This window comes from Engystomops pustulosus, chromosome 5, assembly GCF_040894005.1.
Source record: "Engystomops pustulosus chromosome 5, aEngPut4.maternal, whole genome shotgun sequence".
Lineage (NCBI taxonomy): Eukaryota > Metazoa > Chordata > Amphibia > Anura > Leptodactylidae > Engystomops > Engystomops pustulosus.
In genome coordinates this window covers 1540519-1560384 of record NC_092415.1, presented here as the reverse complement: position 1 = coordinate 1560384, position 19866 = coordinate 1540519, and the positions used below count along the sequence as shown (strand labels likewise).

Sequence of the window (19866 nt, the reverse complement as noted above, 5' to 3'; positions counted from 1 at the left end):
CCGATGTCTCCCCGCTGCCCGATGTCTCCCCCGTGCTGCTTGATGTCTCCCTGCTGCTTGATGTCTCCCTGCTGCCGTTCCGTGCGTATCTTCCAACAAGTAAGCAGATGTGCTGAACATCTGTAATCTATTCTTCACTGTGTTCTTCACTGTCTTTTTCACTTAAATGTGGTCACTGTTTTTATTCTATTCTTCATTGTTCTTCACTGTGTTTTTTTAATTAAATGCTCGATCTCGAGCAGGGGAAATACTCGTCCGAGCAACGAGCCGTTTCGAGTACCTTAATACTCGAACGAGCATCAAGCTCGGACGAGTATACTCGCTCATCTCTAATCTGTATCTATTCCAGAAGGGACAGATTCCCGGCTGTAGACAGCGCTGTTTCCCAGTTTTATTGTTGTGTTACGTCACTGAGGCCAACCTCTCCTCCTCCACCTCCTCTCTGCTTCCTCCCTCCTCCACATTTCTCCTCTCCTCGGAGACTTGCAGTCTTGTGCTCACAACAAAGAGAAAACCCGGCCGCCTGTCACCCGTCCCGGAGCCTGCAGCCTCCTCTGCCGCTGCGGCCCCCAGAGAACATGGTGAAATTAGCCTTTAATTCGTCACTGGCGCAAAAAGACTCCAAGAAAGAAGATGAGAACAACGAGGTCCTGATCATCCCAGAGAACAAGGTGAGAGCCGCTGCGGCCTGAACACAGCACAGGAGCAGCTCTGTCATGGCCGGGGCTGCACAGGGACAGGTGATGGTGGCAGCTCTGTCATGGCCGGGGCTGTACAGGGACAGGTGATAGTGGCCGCTCTGTCATGGCCGGGGCTGTACAGGGACAGGTGGTGGTGGCCGCTCTGTCATGGCCGGGGCTGTACAGGGACAGGTGGTGGTGGCCGCTCTGTCATGGCCGGGGCTGTACAGGGACAGGTGATGGTGGCCGCTCTGTCATGGCCGGGGCTGTACAGGGACAGGTGATGGTGGCCGCTCTGTCATGGCCGGGGCTGTACAGGGACAGGTGGTGGTGGCCATTCTGTCATGGCCAGGACTGTACAGGGACAGGTGATGGTGGCCGCTCTGTCATGGCCGGGGCTGTACAGGGACAGGTGGTGGTGGCCGCTCTGTCATGGCCGGGGCTGTACAGGGACAGGTGATAGTGGCCGCTCTGTCATGGCCGGGGCTGTACAGGGACAGGTGATGGTGGCTGCTCTGTCATGGCCGGGGCTGTACAGGGACAGGTGATGGTGGCCGCTCTGTCATGGCCGGGGCTGCACAGAGACAGGTGATGGTGGCCGCTCTGTCATGGCCAGGGCTGTACAGGGACAGGTGATGGTGGCCGCTCTGTCATGGCCCGGGCTGTACAGGGACTGGTGATGTTGGCCACTCTGTCATGGCCAAGGCTGTACAGGGACAGGTGATGGTGGCCACTCTGTCGTGGCCGGGGCTGTACAGGGACAGGTGATGGTGGCCGCTCTGTCATGGCCCGGGCTGTACAGGGACTGGTGATGGTGGCCGCTCTGTCATGGCCAGGACTGTACAGGGACAGGTGATGGTGGCCGCTCTGTCATAGCCGGGGCTGTACAGGGACAGGTGATCGTGGCCGCTCTGTCATGGCCAAGGCTGTACAGGGACAGGTGATGGTGGGCGCTCTGTTATGGCCGGGGCTGTACAGGGACAGGTGATGGTGGCCGTTCTGTCATGGCCGGGGCTGTACAGGCACAGGTGGTGGTGGCCGCTCTGTCATGGCCGGGGCTTTACAAGGACAGGTGATGGTGGCCATTCTGTCATGGCCAGGACTGTACAGGGACAGGTGATGGTGGCCGCTCTGTCATGGCCGGGGCTGTACAGGGACAGGTGATGGTGGCCGCTCTATCATGGTCGGGGCTGTACAGGGACAGGTGATGGTGGCCGCTCTGTCATGGCCGGGGCTATACAGGGACAGGTGATGGTGGCCGCTCTATCATGGCCGGGGCTGTACAGGGACAGGTGATGGTGGCCGCTCTGTCATGGCCGGGGCTATACAGGGACAGGTGATGGTGGCCGCTCTGTCATGGCCAGGGCTCTACAGGGACAGGTGATGGTGGCCGCTCTGTCATGGCCGGGGCTGTACAGGGACAGGTGATGGTGGCCGCTCGGTCATCGCCGGGGCTGTACAGGGACAGGTGATGGTGGCCGTTCTGTCATGGCCGGTGCTGTACAAGGACAGGTGATGGTGGCTGCTTTGTCATGGCCGGGACTGTACAGGGACAGGTGATGGTAACCGCTCTGCTCTGTCATGGCCCGGGCTGTACAGGGACAGGTGATGGTGGCCGCTCTGTCATGGCCAGGACTGTACAGGGACAGGTGATGGTGGCCACTCTGTCGTGGCCGGGGCTGTACAGGGACAAGTGATGGTGGCCGTTCTGTCATGGCCCGGACTGTACAAGGACAGGTGATGGTGGCCGCTCTGTCATGGTCGGGACTGTACAGGGACAGGTAATGGTGGCCGTTCTGTCATGGCCAGGACTGTACAGGGACAGGTGATGGTGGCTGCTCTGTCATGGCCATGGCTGTACAGGAACAGGTGATGGTGGCCACTCTGCCATGGCCGGGGCTGTACAGGGACAGGTGGTGGTGGGCGCTCTGTCATGGCCCGGGCTGTACAGGGACAGGTGATGGTGGCCGCTCTGTCATGACCAGGACTGTACAGGGACAGGTGATGGTGGCCACTCTGTCATGGCCGGGGCTGTACAGGGACAGGTGATGGTGGCCGCTCTGTCATGGCCGGGGATGTACAGGGACAGGTGATGGTGGCCGCTCTGCCATGGCCGGGGCTGTACAGGGACTGGTGATCGTGGCCGTTCTGTCATGGCCAGGGCTGTTCAGGGACAGGTGATGGTGGCTGCTCTGTCATGGCCGGGGCTGTACAGGGACAGGTGATGGTGGCCGCTCTGTTATGGCCCGGGCTGTACAGGGACAGGTGATGATGGCCGTTCTTTCATGGCCAGGGCTGTACAGGGACAGTTGACGGTGGCCGCTCTGTCATGGCCGGGACTGTACAGGGACAGGTGACGGTGGCCGCTCTGTCATGGCCGGGACTGTACAGGGACAGGTGACGGTGGCCGCTCTGTCATGGCCGGGGCTGTACAGGGACAGGTGATGGTGGCCGCTCTGTCATGGCCGGGGCTATACAGGGACAGGTGACGGCTGGCCGCTCTGTCATGGCCGGGGCTGTACAGGGACAGGTGATGGTGGCCGCTCTGTCATGGCCGGGGCTGTACAGGGACAGGTGATGGTGGCTGCTCTGTCATGGCCGGGGCTGTACAGGGACAGGTGATGGTGGCCGCTCTGTCATGGCCGGGGCTGTACAAGGACAGGTGATGGTGGCAGCTTTGTCATGGCCGGGGCTGTACAGGGACAGGTGATGGTGGCCGCTGTGTCATGGCCGGGGCTGTACAGGGACATGTGGTGGTGGCCGCTCTGTCATGGCCGGGGATGTACAGGGACAGGTGATGGTGGCCGCTCTGCCATGGCCGGGGCTGTACAGGGACTGGTGATCGTGGCCGTTCTGTCATGGCCAGGGCTGTTCAGGGACAGGTGATGGTGGCTGCTCTGTCATGGCCGGGGCTGTACAGGGACAGGTGGTGGTGGGCGCTCTGTCATGGCCCGGGCTGTACAGGGACAGGTGATGATGGCTGTTCTGTCATGGCCGGGGCTGTACAGGGACAGGTGATGGTGGCCGCTCTGTCATGGCCGGGGCTGTACAGGGACATGTGGTGGTGGCCGCTCTGTCATGGCCGGGGATGTACAGGGACAGGTGATGGTGGCCGCTCTGCCATGGCCGGGGCTGTACAGGGACTGGTGATCGCGGCCGTTCTGTCATGGCCAGGGCTGTTCAGGGACAGGTGATGGCGGCTGCTCTGTCATGGCCGGGGCTGTACAGGGACAGGTGGTGGTGGGCGCTCTGTCATGGCCCGGGCTGTACAGGGACAGGTGATGATGGCTGTTCTGTCATGGCCGGGGCTGTACAGGGACAGGTGATGGTGGCCGCTCTGTCATGGCCGGGGCTGTACAGGGACAGGTGATGGTGGCCGCACTGTCATGGCCGGGGCTGTACAGGGACAGGTGACGGTGGCCGCTCTGTCATGGCCGGGGCTGTACAGGGACAGTTGACGGTGGCCGCTCTGTCATGGCCGGGGCTGTACAGGGAGAGGTGATGGTGGCCGCTCTGTCATGGCCGGGGCTGTACAGGGACAGGTTATGGTGGCCGCTCTGTCATGGCCGGGGCTGTACAGGGACAGGTGATGGTGGCCGCTCTGTCATGGCCGGGGCTGTACAGGGACAGGTGATGGTGGCCGCTCTGTCATGGCCGGGGCTGTACAAGGACAGGTGATGGTGGCCGCTTTGTCATGGCCGGGGCTGTACAGGGACAGGTGATGGTGGCCACTCTGTCATGGCCGGGGCTGTACAGGGACAGGTGGTGGTGGCCGCTCTGTCATGGCCGGGGCTGTACAAGGACAGGTAATGGTGGCCGCTCTGTCATGGCCGGGGCTGTACAGGGACAGGTGATGGTGGCCGCTCTGTCATGGCCGAGGCTGTACAAGGACAGGTGATGGTGGCCGCTCTGTCATGGCCGGGGCTGTACAGGGAGAGGTGATGGTGGCCGCACTGTCATGGCCGGGGCTGTACAGGGACAGGTGATGGTGGCCGCTCTGTCATGGCCGGGGCTGTACAAGGACAGGTGATAGTGGCCGCTCTGTCATGGCCGGGGCTGTACAGGGACAGGTGATGGTGGCCGCTCTGTCATGGCTGAGGCTGTACAGGGACAGGTGATGGTGGCTGCTCTGTCATGGCCGGGGCTGTGAAGGGAGAGGTGATGGTGGCCGCTCTGTCATGGCCGGGTCTATACAAGGACAGGTGATGGTGGGCGCTCTGTCATGGCCGGGGCTGTACAGGGACAGGTGATGGTGGCCGCTCTGTCATGGCCGGGGCTGTACAGGGAGAGGTGATGGTGGCCGCTCTGTCATGGCCGGGGCTGTACAGGGACAGGTGATGGTGGCCGCTCTGTCATGGCCGGGGCTGTACAGGGACAGGTGATGGTGGCCGCTCGGTCATGGCCGGGGCTGTACAGGGACAGGTGATGGTGGCCGCTCTGTCATGGCCGGGGCTGTACAGGGACAGGTGATGGTGGCCGCTGTGTCATGGCCGGGGCTGTACAGGGACAAGTGATTACGAGGACCTGATCATGCAGCTTCTGTGTGTACGCAGGTCACTGAAAATCTGCTCTGTGCTCCGTCATCCTGATCTCTGCTCGGCGCTCTGTACACAGCTCAAGTTACAGCATGGGGGATAGCTATGAGGGGCTTCCTGTCAGACTGATACAAGTGTGGGGGCTACTGTTGTGGCAGCAGGGAGACAGAAAGGGGAATAAAATGGAGGCAGCTCCGTGTGACTGATCAGATAGCAGCAGGGAGATAAGCTCGAGAAAATGGATGACAGGAGCCAGGGCTGTGCGTATCACGTACCCTCCTCCTGCAGCCTCTAACGAGTGTTTCTGTCTGAATTGGGCCCAAGTCTCACATGGTACAAGGGCAGAGCCTTTCACTTTCAGATGCGGAGTGGGAGTGCAGACATCATGTTATCTGCTGCCCCAGGGGATAGGAAGGGGCAGAGCAAGTGGTAGATGTTGTCACGTTGCAAACATCTCTGAGCTTGAGCTTTCTACCTCAGGTGCGACACAGACAGTGGTGGGGGAACGCACCACACCGCTCACACTCACACTCAAAGGCAATGTAGACAGTAACTGTCAGGCCACTCTTTACTGCAGAGAAGCAACATGTCACTGCTCTCCTCACTGCCTCAGGCCGGGCCATGTCACTGCTCTCCTCACTGCCTCAGGCCGGGCCATGTCACTGCTCCCCTCACTGCCTCAGGCCGGGCCATGTCACTGCTCCCCTCACTGCCTCAGGCCGGGCCATGTCACTGCTCCCCTCACTGCCTCAGGCCGAGCCATGTCACTGCTCCCCTCACTGCCTCAGGCCGAGCCATGTCACTGCTCCCCTCACTGCCTCAGGCCGGGCCATGTCACTGCTCTCCTCACTGCCTCAGGCCGGGCAATGTCACTGCTCCCCTCACTGCCTCAGGCCGAGCCATGTCACTGCTCCCCTCACTGCCTCAGGCCGGGCCATGTCACTGCTCCCCTCACTGCCTCAGGCCGGGCCATGTCACTGCTCCCCTCACTGCCTCAGGCCGGGCCATGTCACTGCTCTCCTCACTGCCTCAGGCCGGGCAATGTCACTGCTCCCCTCACTGCCTCAGGCCGGGCCATGTCACTGCTCCCCTCACTGCCTCAGGCCGGGCCATGTCACTGCTCCCCTCACTGCCTCAGGCCAGGCCATGTCACTGCTCCCCTCACTGCCTCAGGCCAGGCCATGTCACTGCTCCCCTCACTGCCTCAGGCCGAGCCATGTCACTGCTCTCCTCACTGCCTCAGGCCGGGCCATGTCACTGCTCCCCTCACTGCCTCAGGCCGGGCCATGTCACTGCTCCCCTCACTGCCTCAGGCCGGGCCATGTCACTGCTCGCCTCACGGCCTCAGGCCGGGCCATGTCACTGCTCCCCTCACTGCCTCAGGCCGGGCCATGTCACTGCTCCCCTCACTGCCTCAGGCCGAGCCATGTCACTGCTCCCCTCACTGCCTCAGGCCGGGCCATGTCACTGCTCCCCTCACTGCCTCAGGCCGAGCCATGTCACTGCTCTCCTCACTGCCTCAGGCCTGGCCATGTCACTGCTCCCCTCACTGCCTCAGGCCGGGCCATGTCACTGCTCTCCTCACTGCCTCAGGCCGAGCCATGTCACTGCTCCCCTCACTGCCTCAGGCCGGGCCATGTCACTGCTCCCCTCACTGCCTCAGGCCGAGCCATGTCACTGCTCTCCTCACTGCCTCAGGCCTGGCCATGTCACTGCTCCCCTCACTGCCTCAGGCCGCGCCATGTCACTGCTCTCCTCACTACCTCAGGCCGTGCCATGTCACTGCTCCCCTCACTGCCTCAGGCCTGGCCATGTCACTGCTCCCCTCACTGCCTCAGGCCGGGCCATGTCACTGCTCCCCTCACTGCCTCAGGCCGGGCCATGTCACTGCTCATCTCACTGCCTCAGGCCTGGCCATGTCACTGCTCCCCTCACTGCCTCAGGCCGAGCCATGTCACTGCTCTCCTCACTGCCTCAGGCCGGGCCATGTCACTGCTCCCCTCACTGCCTCAGGCCGGGCCATGTCACTGCTCTCCTCACTGGCTCAGGCCGAGCCATGTCACTGCTCCCCTCACTGCCTCAGGCCGAGCCATGTCACTGCTCCCCTCACTGCCTCAGGCGGAGCCATGTCACTGCTCCCCTCACTGCCTCAGGCGGAGCCATGTCACTGCTCCCCTCACTGCCTCAGGCCGAGCCATGTCACTGCTCCCCTCACTGCCTCAGGCCGGGCCATGTCACTGCTCCCCTCACTGCCTCAGGCATGGCCATGTCACTGCTCTCCTCACTGCCTCAGGCTGGGCCATGTCACTGCTCCTCTCACTGCCTCAGGCCGGGCCATGTCACTGCTCCCCTCACTGCCTCAGGCCGAGCCATGTCACTGCTCCCCTCACTGCCTCAGACCGAGCCATGTCACTGCTCTCCTCACTGCCTCAGGCCGTGCCATGTCACTGCTCTCCTCACTGCCTCAGGCCAAGCCATGTCACTGCTCCCCTCACTGCCTCAGGCTGGGCCATGTCACTGCTCCCCTCACTGCCTCAGGCCAAGCCATGTCACTGCTCCCCTGACTGCCTCAGGCCGAGCCATGTCACTGCTCTCCTCACTGCCTCAGGCCGAGCCATGTCACTGCTCCCCTCACTGCCTCAGGCCGAGCCATGTCACTGCTCTCCTCACTGCCTCAGGCCGAGCCATGTCACTGCTCCCCTCACTGCCTCAGGCTGGGCCATGTCACTGCTCTCCTCACTACCTCAGGCCGGGCCATGTCACTGCTCTCCTCACTGCCTCAGGCCGGGCCATGTCACTGCTCTCCTCACTGCCTCAGGCCGGGCCGTGTCACTGCTCCCCTCAGTGCCTCAGGCCCGGCCATGTCACTGCTCTCCTCACTGCCTCAGGCCGGGCCATGTCACTGCTCTCCTCACTGCCTCAGGACGGGCCATGTCACTGCTCTCCTCACTGCCTCAGGCCGAGCCATGTCACTGCTCTCCTCACTGCCTCAGGCCGGGCCATGTCACTGGTCTCCTCACTGCCTCAGGCCGAGCCATGTTACTGCTCTCCTCACTGCCTCAGGCCGGGCCATGTCACTGCTCCCCTCACTGCCTCAGGCCGGGCCATGTCACTGCTCCCCTCACTGCCTCAGGCCGAGCCATGTCACTGCTCTCCTCACTGCCTCAGGACGGGCCATGTCACTGCTCTCCTCACTGCCTCAGGCCGGGCCATGTCACTGCTCTCCTCATTGCCTCAGGCCGGGCCATGTCACTGCTCTCCTCACTGCCTCAGGCCGGGCCATGTCACTGCTCCCCTCACTGCCTCAGGCCGAGCCATGTCACTGCTCCCCTCACTGCCTCAGGCCGGGCCATGTCACTGCTCCCCTCACTGCCTCAGGCCGGGCCATGTCACTGCTCTCCTCACTGCCTCAGGCCGGGCCATGTCACTGCTCCCCTCACTGCCTCAGGCCGGGCCATGTCACTGCTCCCCTCACTGCCTCAGGCCGAGCCATGTCACTGCTCCCCTCACTGCCTCAGCCCGAGCCATGTCACTGCTCCCCTCACTGCCTCAGGCCGAGCCATGTCACTGCTCTCCTCACTGCCTCAGGCCGGGCCATGTCACTGCTCCCCTCACTACCTCAGGCCGGGCCATGTCACTGCTCCCCTCACTGCCTCAGGCCGAGCCATGTCACTGCTCCCCTCACTGCCTCAGGCCGAGCCATGTCACTGCTCCCCTCACTGCCTCAGGCCGAGCCATGTCACTGCTCTCCTCACTGCCTCAGGCCGGGCCATGTCACTGCTCTCCTCACTGCCTCAGGCCGAGCCATGTCACTGCTCCCCTCACTGCCTCAGGCCGGGCCATGTCACTGCTCCCCTCACTGCCTCAGGCCGGGCCATGACAATGTGGTGTGAGGTGCATTGTGGGTGAGGTGTTTAACCCTTTCCGGCTCATGTTGTACATGTATATTGTATATATATCACAGCAGTAACATATAGATAACATGTTGTGTACAATGACAGGAAGAATCTCTGCCTCTGCATTGTATATAAGTCTCCCATTGGCCGGCAATGGAGCCATTCCTGGGAAACAGATAGGACATGTCTTATCATTACCCCGTATTACAGCGCCACGCGCTATGCATCGCTCTGGAGAGGGGCGAGGGTGAGCAGTGTTGTGAGGGTGAGCAGTGTTGTGAGGGTGAGCAGTGTTGTGAGGGTGAGAAGTGTTGTGAGGGTGAGCAGTGATGTGAGGGTGAGCAGTGTTGTGAGGGTGAGCAGTGTTGTGAGGGTGAGCAGTGTTGTGAGGGTGAGCAGTGTTGTGAGGGTGAGCAGTGTTGTGAGGGTGAGCAGTGTTGAGGGTGAGCAGTGTTGTGAGGGTGAGCAGTGTTGTGAGGGTGAGCAGTGTTGTGAGGGTGAGCAGTGTTGTGAGGGTGAGCAGTGTTGTGAGGGTGAGCAATGTTGTGAGGGTGAGCAGTGATGTGAGGGTGAGCAGTGTTGAGGGTGAGCAGTGTTGTGAGGGTGAGCAGTGTTGTGAGGGTGAGCAGTGTTGAGCATACCTCCCAACATTTGTGAAAGGGAAAGAGGGACAAAATGGCGGCACGCATAACGGCACGCGTAGCGGCACGCGTAGCGGCGATCCCCCTAAGCCACACCCCCAATCACTCTCTGCCATGGAGGGTCCCTGTGCACCCCTCCTAACACCACCGGAGATGGTCAGAGCAGCTGGCTGTGCATTCCCGGGCTGCCCTCTTCATCTCTATGGAGCTGGCGCAGATTACAGCAGAGTATGGACCCCCTTGCTTTGTGGGAAAACCCTAAAAGTTTAATGTGAATTCTTAGATAAATCCATCTTTGTGTTGTGTATAATGATATGAGAATCCTGCTGACAGGTTCCCTTCAGGGTAGCTCTGGACGCATTGCTTTCCTTTTCCCGTCTTGGAAAACATATTTGCATATATTAGCATTTTTTGGCTTCTCAGGTTGTAGTTGTGTTTTGTATAACATTTCATCCTCATAAATTACAGACTTGTAGTTGAGGTGGATGAAAGGGGCGAGTCCGGGATCGGTCTGCACTTGTCTCGTCATATCTGTGTCATGTGTCACGGCTGCTGCTCTACAGGTTCCCTGTCACTTGCTCAATGATTGCAGACTCTGTGACCCTGAGTGTGACCCTGAGCCTGAGTGTGAGCCTGAGTGTGACCCTGAGCCTGAGTGTGACCCTGAGCCTGAGTGTGACCCTGAGCCTGAGTGTGACCCTGAGCCTGAGGGTGCGTTCTCAATTTGCGCTTTGGTTGCGTTTTCCTTGCGTTTTAAAATGCAGCTGAGGAGAGGTGATTTGTCTAATTACATAACTGTTAACATTTGCGTTAATATAAACAAATATAACAAATGTAAACAGTAATGTAATTACACAAGTCACCTCCTCAGCTGCTGTAATGCAGTTCAAAACGCAATGAAAACACAACCAAAACGCAACACAGAACTTGTTGTCTTAATGACTGATCAGTGGTCCCATGTACAGTCCTATGACACCTGCACACGGGACCAGTGATCAGGTGTAGAAGGACTGTACACGGGACCAGTGATCAGGTGTAGTAGGACTGTACACAGGACAAGTGATCAGGTGTAGTAGGACTGTACACAGGACCAGTGATCAGGTGTAGTAGGACTGTACACAGGACCAGTGATCAGGTGTAGTTGGATTGTACACAGGACCAGTGATCAGGTGTAGTAGGACTGTGCACAGGACCAGTGATCAGGTGTAGTAGGACTGTACACAGGACCAGTGATCAGGTGTAGTAGGACTGTACACAGGACCAGTGATCAGGTGTAGTAGGACTGTACACAGGACCAGTGATCAGGTGTAGTAGGACTGTACACAGGACAAGTGATCAGGTGTAGTAGGACTGTACACGGGACCAGTGATCAGGTGTAGTAGGACTGTACACAGGACCAGTGATCAGATGTAGTAGGACGATACACAGGACCAGTGATCAGGTGTAGTAGGATTGTACACAGGACCAGTGATCAGGTGTAGTAGGACTGTACACAGGACCAGTGATCAGGTGTAGTAGGACTGTACACAGGACCAGTGATCAGGTGTAGTAGGATTGTACACAGGACCAGTGATCAGGTGTAGTAGGACTGTACACAGGACCAGTGATCAGGTGTAGTAGGACTGTACACAGGACCAGTGATCAGGTGTAGTAGGACTGTACACAGGACCAGTGATCAGGTGTAGAAGGACTGTACACGGGACCAGTGATCATGTGTAGTTGGACTGTACACAGGACCAGTGATCATGTGTAGTAGGACTGTACACGGGACAAGTGATCAGGTGTAGTAGGACTGTACACGGGACCAGTGATCAGATGTAGTTGGACTGTACACGGGACCAGTGATCAGGTGTAGTAGGACTATACACAGGACCAGTGATCAGGTGTAGTAGGACTGTACACAGGACCAGTGATGAGGTGTAGTAGGACTGTACACAGGACCAGTGATCAGGTGTAGTAGGACTGTACACAGGACCAGTGATCAGGTGTAGTAGGACTGTACACAGGACCAGTGATCAGGTGTAGTAGGACTATACACAGGACCAGTGATCAGGTGTAGTAGGACTATACACAGGACCAGTGATCAGGTGTAGTAGGATTGTACACAGGACCAGTGATCAGGTGTAGTAGGACTGTACACGGGACCAGTGATCAGGTGTAGTAGGACTGTACACGGGACCAGTGATCAGGTGTAGTAGGACTGTACACAGGACCAGTGATCAGGTGTAGTAGGACTGTACACAGGACCAGTGATCAGGTGTAGTAGGACTGTACACGGGACCAGTGATCAGGTGTAGTAGGACTGTACACAGGACCAGTGATCAGGTGTAGTAGGACTGTGCACAGGACCAGTGATCAGGTGTAGTAGGACTGTGCACAGGACCAGTGATCAGGTGTAGTAGGACTGTACACGGGACCAGTGATCAGGTGTAGTAGACTGTACACAGGACCAGTGATCAGGTGTAGTAGGACTGTGCACAGGACCAGTGATCAGGTGTAGTAGGATTGTACACAGGACCAGTTATCAGGTGTAGTAGGACTGTACACGGGACCAGTGATCAGGTGTAGTAGGACTGTACACAGGACCAGTGATCAGGTGTGGTAGGACTGTACACAGGACCAGTGATCAGGTGTAGTAGGACTGTACACAGGACCAGTGATCAGGTGTAGTAGGACTGTGCACGGGACCAGTGATCAGGTGTAGTAGGACTATACACAGGACCAGTGATCAGGTGTAGTAGGATTGTACACAGGACCAGTCATCAGGTGTAGTAGGACTGTACACAGGACCAGTGATCAGGTGTAGTAGGACTGTACACAGGACCAGTGATCAGGTGTAGTAGGACTGTACACAGGACCAGTGATCAGGTGTAGTAGGACTGTACAAGGGACCAGTGATCAGGTGTAGTAGGACTGTACACAGGACCAGTGATCAGGTGTAGTAGGACTGTACACAGGACCAGTGATCAGGTGTAGTAGGACTGTACACAGGACCAGTGATCAGGTGTAGTAGGACTGTACACGGGACCAGTGATCAGGTGTAGTAGGACTGTACACAGGACCAGTGATCAGGTGTAGTAGGACTGTACACAGGACCAGTGATCCGATGTAGTAGGACTGTACACAGGACCAGTGATCAGATGTAGTAGGACTGTACACAGGACCAGTGATCAGGTGTAGTAGGACTGTACACAGGACCAGTGATCAGGTGTAGTAGGACTGTACACAGGACCAGTGATCAGGTGTAGTAGGACTGTACACAGGACCAGTGATCAGGTGTAGTAGGACTGTACACAGGACCAGTGATCAGGTGTAGTAGGACTGTACACAGGACCAGTGATCAGGTGTAGTAGGACTGTACACAGGACCAGTGATCAGGTGTAGTAGGACTGTACACAGGACCAGTGATCAGGTGTAGTAGGACTGTACACAGGACCAGTGATCAGGTGTAGTAGGACTGTACACGGGACCAGTGATCAGGTGTAGTAGGACTGTACACAGGACCAGTGATCAGGTGTAGTAGGACTGTACACGGGACCAGTGATCAGGTGTAGTAGGACTGTACACAGGACCAGTGATCAGGTGTAGTAGGACTGTACACAGGACCAGTGATCAGATGTAGTAGGACTGTACACAGGACCAGTGATCAGGTGTAGTAGGACTGTACACAAAACAAGTGATCAGGTGTAGTAGGACTGTACACAGGACCAGTGATCAGGTGTAGAAGGACTGTACAAGGGACCAGTGATCAGGTGTAGAAGGACTGTACACGGGACCAGTGATCAGGTGTAGTAGGACTGTAACATGTGTAGTAGGACTGTAGACAGGACCAGTGATCAGGTGTAGTAGGACTATACACAGGACCAGTGATCAGGTGTAGTAGAATTGTACACAGGACCAGTGATCAGGTGTAGTAGGACTGTACACAGGACCAGTGATCAGGTGTAGTAGGACTGTACACAGGACCAGTGATCAGGTGTAGTAGGACTGTACACAGGACCAGTGATCAGGTGTAGTAGAATTGTACACAGGACCAGTGATCAGGTGTAGTAGGACTATACACAGGACCAGTGATCAGGTGTAGTAGGACTGTACACAGGACCAGTGATGAGGTGTAGTAGGACTGTACACAGGACCAGTGATCAGGTGTAGTAGGACTGTACACAGGACCAGTGATCAGGTGTAGTAGGACTGTACACAGGACCAGTGATCAGGTGTAGTAGGACTATACACAGGACCAGTGATCAGGTGTAGTAGGACTATACACAGGACCAGTGATCAGGTGTAGTAGGATTGTACACAGGACCAGTGATCAGGTGTAGTAGGACTGTACACAGGACCAGTGATCAGGTGTAGTAGGACTGTACTCGGGACCAGTGATCAGGTGTAGTAGGACTGTACACAGGACCAGTGATCAGGTGTAGTAGGACTGTACACAGGACCAGTGATCAGGTGTAGTAGGACTGTACATGGGACCAGTGATCAGGTGTAGTAGGACTGTACACAGGACCAGTGATCAGGTGTAGTAGGACTGTGCACAGGGCCAGTGATCAGGTGTAGTAGGACTGTGCACAGGACCAGTGATCAGGTGTAGTAGGACTGTACACGGGACCAGTGATCAGGTGTAGTAGGACTGTACACAGGACCAGTGATCAGGTGTAGTAGGACTGTGCACAGGACCAGTGATCAGGTGTAGTAGGATTGTACACAGGACCAGTTATCAGGTGTAGTAGGACTGTACACGGGACCAGTGATCAGGTGTAGTAGGACTGTACACAGGACCAGTGATCAGGTGTGGTAGGACTGTACACAGGACCAGTGATCAGGTGTAGTAGGACTGTACACAGGACCAGTGATCAGGTGTAGTAGGACTGTGCACGGGACCAGTGATCAGGTGTAGTAGGACTATACACAGGACCAGTGATCAGGTGTAGTAGGATTGTACACAGGACCAGTGATCAGGTGTAGTAGGACTATACACAGGACCAGTGATCAGGTGTAGTAGGACTGTACACAGGACCAGTGATCAGGTGTAGTAGGACTGTACACGGGACCAGTGATCAGGTGTAGTAGGACTGTACACAGGACCAGTGATCAGGTGTAGTAGGACTGTACACAGGACCAGTGATCAGATGTAGTAGGACTGTACACAGGACCAGTGATCAGGTGTAGTAGGACTGTACACAGGACCAGTGATCAGGTGTAGTAGGACTGTACACAGGACCAGTGATCAGGTGTAGTAGGACTGTACACAGGACCAGTGATCAGATGTAGTAGGACTGTACACAGGACCAGTGATCAGGTGTAGTAGGACTGTACACAGGACCAGTGATCAGGTGTAGTAGGACTGTACACAGGACCAGTGATCAGGTGTAGTAGGACTGTACACAGGACCAGTGATCAGGTGTAGTAGGACTGTACACAGGACCAGTGATCAGGTGTAGTAGGACTGTACACGGGACCAGTGATCAGGTGTAGTAGGACTGTACACAGGACCAGTGATCAGGTGTAGTAGGACTGTACACAGGACCAGTGATCAGGTGTAGTAGGACTGTACACAGGACCAGTGATCAGGTGTAGTAGGACTGTACACAGGACCAGTGATCAGGTGTAGTAGGACTGTACACGGGACCAGTGATCAGGTGTAGTAAGACTGTACACAGGACCAGTGATCAGGTGTAGTAGGACTGTACACAGGACCAGTGATCAGATGTAGTAGGACTGTACACAGGACCAGTGATCAGGTGTAGTAGGACTGTACACAGGACCAGTGATCAGGTGTAGTAGGACTGTACACAGGACCAGTGATCAGGTGTAGTAGGACTGTACACAGGACCAGTGATCAGGTGTAGTAGGACTGTACACAGGACCAGTGATCAGGTGTAGTAGGACTGTACACGGGACCAGTGATCAGGTGTAGTAGGACTGTACACAGGACCAGTGATCAGGTGTAGTAGGACTGTACACAGGACCAGTGATCAGGTGTAGTAGGACTATACACAGGACCAGTGATCAGGTGTAGTAGGATTGTACACAGGACCAGTGATCAGGTGTAGTAGGATTGTACACAGGACCAGTGATCAGGTGTAGTAGGATTGTACACAGGACCAGTGATCAGGTGTAGTAGGACTGTACACAGGACCAGTGATCAGGTGTGGTAGGACTGTACACAGGACCAGTGATCAGATGTAGTAGGACTGTACACAGGACCAGTGATCAGGTGTAGTAGGACTGTACACAGGACCAGTGATCAGGTGTAGTAGGACTGTACACAGGACCAGTGATAAGGTGTAGTAGGACTGTACACAGGACCAGTGATCAGGTGTAGTAGGACTGTACACAGGACCAGTGATCAGGTGTAGTAGGACTGTACACGGGACCAGTGATCAGGTGTAGTAGGACTGTACACGGGACCAGTGATCAGGTGTAGTAGGACTGTACACAGGACCAGTGATCAGGTGTAGTAGGACTGTACACGGGACCAGTGATCAGGTGTAGTAGGACTGTACACAGGATCAGTGATCAGGTGTAGTAGGACTGTACACAGGACCAGTGATCAGGTGTAGTAGGACTGTACACGGGACCAGTGATCAGGTGTAGTAGGACTGTACACAGGACCAGTGATCAGGTGTAGTAGGACTGTACACAGGACCAGTGATCAGGTGTAGTAGGACTGTACACAGGACCAGTGATCAGGTGTAGTAGGACTGTACACAGGACCAGTGATCAGGTGTAGTAGGACTGTACACAGGACAAGTGTGGGACGCTCTTGGATGTTCCTGGACGTTCTGGGACGCTCCTGGATGTTCCTGGACGCTCTGGGCTGCTCCTGGATGTTCCTGGACGCTCTGGGACGCTCTTGGATGTTCCTGGACTCTCCTGGATGTTCCTAGACGCTCTGGGATGCTCCTGGATGTTCCTGGACGCTCTGGGAACAGATCCTGTGGACTGTCTGACCTCTGGGATCCTGTGGATTGTCTGACCTCTGGGATCCTGTGGACTGTCTGACCTCTGGGATCCTGTGGATTGTCTGAACTCTGGGATCCTGTGGACTGTCTGACCTCTGGGATCCTGTGGACTGTCTGACCTCTGGGATCCTGTGGATTGTCTGAACTCTGGGATCCTGTGGACTGTCTGACCTCTGGGATCCAGTGGACTGTCTGACCTCTGGGATCCTGTGGACTGTCTGACCTCTGGGATCCTGTGGTCTGTCTGACCTCTCTGATCCTGTGGATTGTCTGACCTCTGGGATCCTGTGCACTGTCTGACCTCTGGGATCCTGTGGACTGTCTGACCTCGCGGACCTCGCGGATCCTGTGGACTGTCTGACCTCTCGGATCCTGTGGACTGTCTGACCTCTCGGATCCTGTGGACTTTCTGACCTCTCGGATCCTGTGGACTGTCTGACCTCTCGGATCCTGTGGACTGTCTGACCTCTCGGATCCTGTGGACTGTCTGACCTCTCGGATCCTGTGGACTGTCTGACCTCTCGGATCCGGTGGATTTTCTGACCTCTCGGATCCTGTGGACTGTCTGACCTCTCAGATCCTGTGGATTTTCTGACCTCTCGGATCCTGTGGACTGTCTGACCTCTCGGATCCTGTGGATTGTCTGACCTCTCGGATCCTGTGGACTGTCTGACCTCTCGGATTCTGTGGACTGTCTGACCTCTCGGATCCTGTGGACTGTCTGACCTCTCGGATCCTGTGGACTGTCTGACCTCTCGGATCCTGTGGACTGTCTGACCTCTCGGATCCTGTGGACTTTCTGACCTCTCGGATCCTGTGGACTGTCTGACCTCTCGGATTCTGTGGACTGTCTGACCTCTCGGATCCTGTGGACTGTCTGACCTCTCGGATTCTGTGGACTGTCTGACCTCTCGGATTCTGTGGACTGTCTGACCTCTCGGATCCTGTGGACTGTCTGACCTCTCAGATCCTGTGGACTGTCTGACCTCTCGGATCCTGTGGACTGTCTGACCTCTCGGATCCTGTGGACTGTCTGACCTCTCGGATCCTGTGGACTGTCTGACCTCTCGGATCCGGTGGATTTTCTGACCTCTCGGATCCTGTGGACTGTCTGACCTCTCAGATCCTGTGGATTTTCTGACCTCTCGGATCCTGTGGACTGTCTGACCTCTCGGATCCTGTGGATTGTCTGACCTCTCGGATCCTGTGGACTGTCTGACCTCTCGGATTCTGTGGACTGTCTGACCTCTCGGATCCTGTGGACTGTCTGACCTCTCGGATCCTGTGGACTGTCTGACCTCTCGGATCCTGTGGACTGTCTGACCTCTCGGATCCTGTGGACTTTCTGACCTCTCGGATCCTGTGGACTGTCTGACCTCTCGGATTCTGTGGACTGTCTGACCTCTCGGATCCTGTGGACTGTCTGACCTCTCGGATTCTGTGGACTGTCTGACCTCTCGGATTCTGTGGACTGTCTGACCTCTCGGATCCTGTGGACTGTCTGACCTCTCAGATCCTGTGGACTGTCTGACCTCTCGGATCCTGTGGACTGTCTGACCTCTCGGATCCTGTGGACTGTCTGACCTCTCGGTAACCACAGCTTGTTGTCTCCCCCTTATCCATGGCTTAATTTTTAGGGGCGTCAATTTGCTGGATTGGAAATACATTGAGGTTGCGTGGCCGATCCTGAATCCCAAGCGGGAGCATTGGGTCGTCTCATCTCTAGTGAGGACCCGTTATCCCAGCTCCATGTTATCTATTTTTACTTTTTAGATATTTTCCTTCTGCAAGATTTTTGTTTTGATCCAGATTGTGATTAACGATGAATTTAGAGGTTGGGCGGATGCATTCTGTAGGAAATGACTTGTTCTGTGTTAGTGCAGCATGTGCTGGGTCTTGGAGAAGGATCCTGGTATGAACAGATTGGGATCCGGGGCTTCCCTTGGCTGCAGTCAGTTTTGCTTTTGTGTTTTGTTTCCTGTTAGATAAATGTTATTTGTGAAATCTTCCTTTCTGGTTCCAGTTAACAGTAATGAAAAGTCTGAAGTGTAGCCGTCATTTGAGAACTTTTTATAATGTGTGCGGGGGGAGGGAGGGTGGGGGGGGTGAACAGTTTTCTAAAATACTTCATTATAAAATCAATGAAGAGATCCCTCCCATAGAGATGTGTATGTCTATGGAGGCTGCATAGGCTCACATATAATTTCCCTGTGTTTGGTTAAACAACTCTGAGAAGGGAGGATTAACCCCTTCACTATTAGTTTGCAGAAATAGGAAAATAGATGGAAACCCACAAGTCCTCTAAACCTGTCATCCTCTAAAACAGTTTATGGAAGCTGCCATTTTTGTCCGGCTCTCGGATAGCATACGACCGTCAAAACACGCCGGTATGAATGAGCCCTAACTGTAGGGTGACTGTCTACATCACTGACATTAATTCATTTCTATAGCATAATAAATAAATAACTGGTGAAGGGCAAAATAAGCCAAACAAATCATGGAGGGACGGCGCGTCTGTGATCAGGGATCAGGGGTGTAGAATCCACAATATAGGTCGGCGGGTTTAGAAGACGACTGGTTTAGAGGACATCGGGTTTAGAGGACGACCAGTTTAGAGGACGACCAGTTTAGAGGACGACCAGTTTAGAGGACGAAGGGTTTAGAGGACGAAGGGTTTAGAGGACGTCAGGTTAAGAGGACATCGGGTTTAGAGGACATCGGGTTTAGAGGACGACGGGTTTAGAGGACGACCAGTTTAGAGGACGACCAGTTTAGAGGACGAAGGGTTTAGAGGACGAAGGGTTTAGAGGACGTCAGGTTAAGAGGACATCGGGTTTAGAGGACATCGGGTTTAGAGGACGACGGGTTTAGAGGACGAAGGGTTTAGAGGACGACGGGTTTAGAGGACGACGGGTTTAGAGGACGACGGGTTTGGAGGACATCGGGTTTAGAGGATGGCGGGTTTAGAGGACGACGGGTTTAGAGGACGACGGGTTTGGAGGACATTGGGTTTAGAGGATGGCGGGTTTAGAGGACGACGGGTTGAGAGGACGGCGGGTTTAGAGGACGACGGGTTTGGAGGACATCGGGTTTAGAGGATGAAGGGTTTAGAGGACGACGGGTTTAGAGGACGACGGGTTTAGAGG

At 56.1% G+C, this 19866-nt stretch overlaps 1 protein-coding gene across 1 annotated transcript in view; it reads left to right on the top strand.

Moving 5' to 3' along the window:
- The first annotated feature begins 438 nt into the window (after nt 1-438).
- The window catches only part of ITM2B (integral membrane protein 2B), a 39643-nt gene continuing 20215 nt past the window's right edge, over nt 439-19866 (top strand). Inside the window, exon 1 of the mRNA XM_072150984.1 lies at nt 439-671. Coding sequence (XP_072007085.1) covers nt 579-671 — 93 coding nt within the window. The 5' untranslated portion in view covers nt 439-578. The remainder of the gene's footprint in view (nt 672-19866) is intronic.